We start from the raw sequence: 7,163 nt of genomic DNA, 5'->3' as shown, positions 1-7,163 counted from the left end.
AAACTGTTAAGTACACATTTAAACATTAAAAAGATGTGAATCGAATGGGTGACTCTATACAAGACATTTACTCTGCCTGGGCCCATATTTTCTTCTAGGATTAATCTATTGTTAAGTACTTTTTCAATGTCAAAAATCTATCTATAGTGAAAATTGTGAGTAGTTACATTATAGAATAAACCTTATATGCAAAGGTTAATCACCAAGATTCTTCCTTTTCTGGAAGCAAAGCTGAAACTCTTTCAGCTTTTTCTGAGTTTTAAATAAGAAATCATCTCCCTTAAAATCCATCTTAAAATCCTTAACTGAGCACAGATATCCTGGCTGTCTGCTTGCCCAAGTCTACAGAGATTGAATATGGCATTCCTTGTCATTATGACTATAAATTGCACCGTCCCTTTAAAAGTTCAAGTACTTACCATTTTCTTAAAGTGTGTAGCCCTATCCTCAATAAAGGGAATATACAAGGAAAAGAAATGTTCAAATACACAAACCCATACTATGGATCTATTACGAATGAATCTCAGACACAGGGAAATATCAAAATATTACATTATTCAAACTCCAAAAAGCTGCATCAAAAATAAAAACAAAACCAAAACAATATGTATAAGATACTCTTAGTTAGAAATATTTTAGGAAAAATATGGCAATTTGAGGATTTTAAGCCATTACACTGAGTAAATGGATCTGTAGTAAATTTTGGTTCTCTTGGTAGGGAAATATATGTATCTCTCCACACCTGCAAGAGTAAGGTGCAACTCCATAAAAATTTGTAGACCATTAATAAAAGATAAAAACAAGCTGGGCACCATAGCTCAGTAGTTAGAGCACTGGCCTGGCAAGCTGGGGGCGGTGAGCTTGAACCTTGCCTGGGCCTGATTAAGAAAAAAAAAAAGAAAGAAAGAAAAGAAAAGATAAAAAACAGGGCCAATGCAGTACGGAAGAATAGATAGCTTTCTTTTGTAAATGAAATGCTCTAAAATGTTTCTCATTTTTAGAATTAAAAATCAAGTGCTTAGAGTGTCCACTGGATGTCACTGAAGTCCCCAGGGTCTCCCAGGCCCCCCTCTGCTTCTAAGTAATTCATGAATGCAGCCATGGCTGTGTCATCATTGTCACACAGGGCATCAAAATCCAGCTGTGCACCATCACCTATGGATCAAAGTACAGGCCCAGGTAAGTAAAGGTGATCAATAAAGTCAAACATTTCACACATTTGGCAGTTAAAAATAATCACTTTGCCATCAAAAATGGCAAAACAAGGCCAGAATACCATGAAATGTATTTTTGAAGGCAAAGTATATATCTTAAATTGCAGAAGCTTGGTATATATTTTTAAATGGGTCACCTATTTTTATAACAATCTGCTGTCAGATACATTGCCCTTATTTCATCTAATGCACAGAAGTGAGCCAGGCTTCAAGTTTTCCAATAGAAAAGGACACCACTAATGGGTGGACTCCCAGAGAGGTGGAAGCTAGGGACTGTGGTGTGCAGAGAGTCTGGAAAGAGAAATTTAGCTTTAATCTGCCTTTGAGAAAACTATTTGTTCAATACCACAAGGAGAAGGCTGAGATAAAACCATCATCTTCCAAAAGCAGGAAATATTCTTACAAAAGGGGATAAACCAGACTTTTGATTGAAAAAGGAAACACGTAACCATGGAAATGAGATTGAAGTTAGAAGAGGTAAAATGTAGATAAAGGATGGATCTCCTGAGCTCAGGAGTTCAAGACCAGCCTGAGCCAGAGTGAGACCCCGTCTCTAAAAATAGCTGGGCGTTGTTGGGGGCACCTGTAGTCCCAGCTACTCAGCAGGCCGTGGCAAAAGAATCATGTGAGCCCAAGAGTTTGAGCTTGCTTTGAGCTGTGATGCCAGGGGCTCTACCTAGGGTGACAAAGTGAGACTCTGTCTCAAAAAAATAAAATGCAGATAATGATGGCAAAGTACAGTAGAATTTGAGATGTTTCAGTGTGGCTGTGTACCTGTGTGTGAAGCTGATAGCCTGAAGTTCCTGATTCTCTAACACATGCCTTTCAGAAAGAGCACTATCAGTTGTGGGTGATACAAAACCATACACAATGGTTTGAATGTGTCCACTCAAGTTCATGTGCTAGACACTTAATCTCCAACGCAACAGTGTCGAGAGGTGGTGCCTAGTAAGAGGTGAGTAGGTCATGTTCCTTTATGAATGGATTCGTGTCATAATAGTGGGAGTGGCTTTGTCATAAAACCCAGTTTGGCCACCTCTTGATTTCCTGCTCTCACCCTCTCTTGCCCTTCTGTCTTAAACTACAGGACGTAAAGCATACAGAGGCCTGCACCATGCTCTTGCACTTTCCAGCCCCAGAATCTTGAACCAAATAAATTTTTGTTCACTATGAATCACCCAGGTTGTGGGGATTCTGTTATAGCAGCACAAACAGACTGAGACACTGTATCATTTCAATTTATTTGATTTGGACTTTGCAGACACCTTAAAGTGAACGATTACATCTTAAAACTGGGATTTTATCCTTTAAAAATTCTTGGTATTTCTTGAGAATGGACCTTTTTTCTTAGACAAATATTATAGTTTATGGCCAGGAGCACTGGCTCACACCTGTAATCCTAGCACTTTGGGAGGCCAAGGCAGGTGAATCTCCTGAGCTCACAGGTTTGAGACCAGCCTGAAATAGAGTGAGACTCTGCCTCTAAAAATAGCCGGGTGTTGTGGAAGGCACCTGTAGTCCCAGCTACTTGGGAGGCTGAAACAAGAGAATTGTTTGAGCCCAAGAGTTAGATATTGCTGTGAGCTATGACGCCATAGCATTCTACCAAGAGCAACAAAGTGAGACTCTGTCTCAAAAAAGAAATATTATGGTTTTATTTAAAGTGTGTGTACTGTGCACTATTCATAGCTGTTTCAGTAATAATTGAATTCTTCATGACAGGTTCATTACGTAACAATCATTTTAAAATTAAGTGTATGACTATTATATTTAGAATTTTCTTTTTGCAATTTTTGGCCCGGGCTGGCTTTGAACCCACCACCTCCGGCATATGGTGCCGGTGCCCTACTCACTGAGCCACAGGCGCTGCTTGTATTTAGAATTTTGAATGGAGAAAAAAAAATCTTAAGTTTTTGAAAACTATTTCCTTCTCTAGAAATCTCCTGTGTCTGAAAGCACAGTTATTAAGAGGGCATGTTTGGTAAACTAAACAGGTAGGCAATTCCCAAAGAAAACTTACTGAGGAGTGGTTCTTGACTGTGGGCAGCAGCAGCACTCTGGCTTGGCCTGGGAGCCTCTAGCTCCCGCATTTCAGAAGGACTTAAAGGAAACATCTCCTTGTCTGACATCTGAAAAGATAGAATAATAAACAGTGAGATTTCTACGTGAATGAAATAAAGACCCTGCAGCTGCTGTAAGATGCAGCCTATGGCCAGGGCCCCCCGCACATCATCAGTGCAGGCTACACTTACTGAGGATTATGTGCCAAACTCTCCACAGGCATCACCTATGCCACTTTTTAAATCTTGAACAGGTCATGAAACTGAAGCCTCAAGAGAGGCTAATATCTTGCCCAAGGTGTTGAACTCAAGTCTACATTCTTTTTTTTTTTTTTTTAATTAAATCATAGCTGTGTACATTAATGCAAGTCTACATTCTTAATAACTACAGTAACAATCTAAGGAGGAGTTTCAGATTAAGAAGAGAAAGTTCATGACCACAAATGCCTGAGGTCAAGGTTATTTCAGTCTTTAAAAAATGACAACAAAACTATACTTCACATGAAACTACTATGGGAAATACTGCTTTAGAGTATTTAGGGTAAGGAGGAGATTAGATCAGATCCTTTTATCAAAAAGTTCTTACACTGTTACAAAGTTACACACCAAACAATCTAATAATCAATGTAGCACATAAAGCAAGACATCATTTATCTACACTGTCAGATTAAATTGATGTGCTTGTATCTTTGGAATGCCCACAGAATGTACCCAACTTAAAGACATTTTTGTTTACTACAACTTAAATCAGTTTCTAGCATATTGCCTAGCACGATATGGGTACCTCTTCAATAAACATTTTCTTTCTTTTATTTATTTAATTTTACTTTTTTTTAGACAGAGCCTCAAGCTGTCCCCCTGGGTAGAGTCATGTGGCATCACAGCTCACAGCAACCTCCAACTTCTGGACTCAAGCAAGTCTCCTGCCTCAGCCTCCCAAGTAGCGGGGACCACAGGCGCCCACCACAATGCCTGGCTATTTTTTTGATTGCAGCCATCATTGTTGTTTGGCGGGCCAGGGCTGGATTTGAACCCACCACCTTAGGTGTATGTGGCTGGCGCCTTGGCCACTTGAGCCACAGGCACTGAGCCAAACATTTTCTAAAGTATGAATAAATAAATAGCCCAGAAGATATATGATATTTGTGTAAAAACATGTATGATACCTTGCATTTTCAAACTTCTGTTTGGCCCTGGTTAGATGAAATTCCTCTTTCTCCTGTGTTTTTGTACCACTTAATTTCTATGCCCACTTAAGGGCTTTTTATCTGTACCGTATCAGAATTATAATATAAAATATTTTAGTCTTCCTGATAGCACTAATTTTAGTCATTTCTGCATATGCATTTCAGAAGTTAGCATTTGTTCAAATGACTCAAATAGTATATATTTATCCTGTGGCTCATATTATTTAAACTTTTCTTTCAACCACAAAGAATACAGAATGGGAGAAAATAATGCTAGACATCTGAAAAAGGGCTGATAACCAGGATCTATTAATGACTCAAGCAAATCAGCAAGAAAAAAAATCAAACAAAGTGGGCAAAAATATCAACTAAAGTTTTTCAAAAGAAAACAGATAAATATGAAAAAATGTTCAATGTTCTAATTATCAGGGAAATGGAATGGACATTTTCTCACAGAATTCTTATAGTTTCATGCCTTAGTTTTAAGTCTACTCATTATCCATCATGAATTAATTTTTCTGAGTAGTGAGAGCTTCAGATCCTATTTCCATCTTGTACATGTGGCTGTCCAATTTTCCAGCACCATTTATTGAATAGTAGGGATTCTTTTCTCTGGCATATATCACTGTTTTGTAGAAGATCAGATAGCAGTATGAGGATACTGGCCTAGGCAAAGATTTATGATGAAGACCCCAAAGGTAATCCCAGCAACAAGGAAAATTAACAAATGGGACCTGATTAAATTAGAAAGCTTCTGCACAGCCAAGGAAACAATCAATAGAGGAAAAGGCTACAGAATGGGAGAAAATAATGCTCTACATCCGAAAAAGGGCTGATAACCAGCATCTATAAAGGACTCAAGCAAATCAGCAAGGAAAAATATCAAACAGAAAGCAGGCAAAAACATCAGCTGAAGCTTTTTGAAAAAGACAGATGATGGCCAATAAACATGAAAAAATGCTCAACGTCCTAATTATCAGGGAAATGGAAATGAAGACCACACTGAGCTCTCCCCTAACTCCAATGAGAGTGGCTTTTATCCAAAAATCCCAAAACAAAAGATGCTCGTGTGGAGCTGGAGGGATAGGAACTCTTATACACTGTTGGTGGGACTGCAAACTAGTACAACCTCTGAAAAGTCATATGGAGATAACTTGAAGAAGTAAAAATACCCACCATTTGATCCGGCAATCTCACTGTTAGTATTTACCCAAAGAAAAAAAGTCATTTTATTAAAAAGACACATGTACTCAAATGTTTATTGCAGCACAATCACAAAGATGTAGAATCAACCCAAGTGCCCATAAATACATAAACAGATTAATAAAGTGTGGCATATGTACACACATATATATATATAATATATATGTGTGTGTGTGTGTATATATATATAGATATAGATATAGACATACAGATATGTATCATGGAGTATTATTCAGCCATAAAAAATGGTGAACTAGGCTCGGCACCTATAGCTCAGTGGTTAGGGCACCAGCCACATACACTGGAGCTGGCAGGTTCAAACCAGCCTGGGCCTGAACAAAAATGATAACTACAACCAAAAAATAGCCAGGCATTTGGGCGGCACCTGTGGCTCAAAGGAGTACAGTGCCGGCCCCATACTGGAGTGGCAGGCTCAAGTCCAGCCCCAGCCAAAAACTGCAAAAAAAAAAGCCAGGCATTATGGTGGGTGCCTGTAGTACCAGCTACTTAGGAGGCTGAGGCAAGAGAATCACTTAAGCCCAAGTGTTTGAGGTTGCTGTGAGCTGTGATGTCACGGCACTGTACCTAGGGCAACATAGTGAGACTCTGTCTCAAAAAAAGAAGGTGAACTAGTACTGTTTGTAAAAACCTGGATGGAACTGGAGACCATTCTTCTAAGTGAAGTTCCACAAGAATGGAAAAACAAACACCACTGTTAAATTGGAACTAATCAATCAACACCCATGTGCACATCTGACTAGTACAACTTCATGGAAAGCAATCAGGTGGGAGGGGGCACAAAGGGAGGGGTAAATTTATACCTAATGGATACAATAAACACTTTCTGGGTGATGGGCACACTTACAACTTTGAGACAAACAGTTCAAAAGCAATTCATGTAACCTAAACACCTGCACTCCCATAATCTGAAATTTAAAAGAAAGTAACAAGCCTGAGGTTATATAGCAGTAACTATCTGAGTCTAACTTGGACCTAGATACTACGCTTCCAACAGCTCATTCTTAACCACTATTTGGCACTACCACATAAAAAACACTGAATGGCCTGAAAGAGTTATTTTTTTATAGAATGACTTCTTTTCTCAAAAGAAACAATCTACAAGGAGCAAATGTTATTGTTCATTTATTTTATGGGTATTATCATTTACGAGCGTACTTACATGTCTGCAGTTTACAGTGTGAGTATCTTTCATTAAATCTGTTGAACTTGAATCATCAAGGGATGAAGACGACTGTAACCTTTAAAAAGTGACACATAAAATATTTGTTCTTTTCATGTATTTTAGAAGGAAAATATGTCCCCTACCTTGTTACTCTACCTACGTAATAACTACTGATAAAAATACAGCAAGGAAACGGCACTGCACACCGGGACAGTTTTCACAATTAGACTGCCTTGCCAGGTGCCGGACTGACTTTTGACTAAGGAGGACTGAAAAACATGCCATAGTTAATACACATAGAAAAATAGGGCTAGGG

The 7,163-nt window shown here is 38.6% G+C and overlaps 1 protein-coding gene across 1 annotated transcript in view; it reads right to left on the bottom strand.

Moving 5' to 3' along the window:
- Positions 1-1,000: 1,000 nt before the first annotated feature.
- Positions 1,001-7,163, bottom strand: part of ARNTL2 (aryl hydrocarbon receptor nuclear translocator like 2) — a 93,001-nt gene continuing 86,838 nt past the window's right edge. The window contains exons 13-14 of the mRNA XM_012806772.1: positions 6,845-6,923; positions 1,001-1,155 (exon numbers count right to left, since the gene is read on the bottom strand). Coding sequence (XP_012662226.1) covers positions 1,087-1,155; positions 6,845-6,923 — 148 coding nt within the window. The 3' untranslated portion in view covers positions 1,001-1,086. The remainder of the gene's footprint in view (positions 1,156-6,844; positions 6,924-7,163) is intronic.

This window comes from Otolemur garnettii, unplaced genomic scaffold (assembly GCF_000181295.1).
Source record: "Otolemur garnettii isolate 467f Iridium unplaced genomic scaffold, OtoGar3 scaffold00057, whole genome shotgun sequence".
NCBI lineage: Eukaryota > Metazoa > Chordata > Mammalia > Primates > Galagidae > Otolemur > Otolemur garnettii.
The sequence above is the reverse complement of the archived record's forward strand: the minus strand, read 5'-3'. Positions and strand labels throughout refer to the sequence as shown.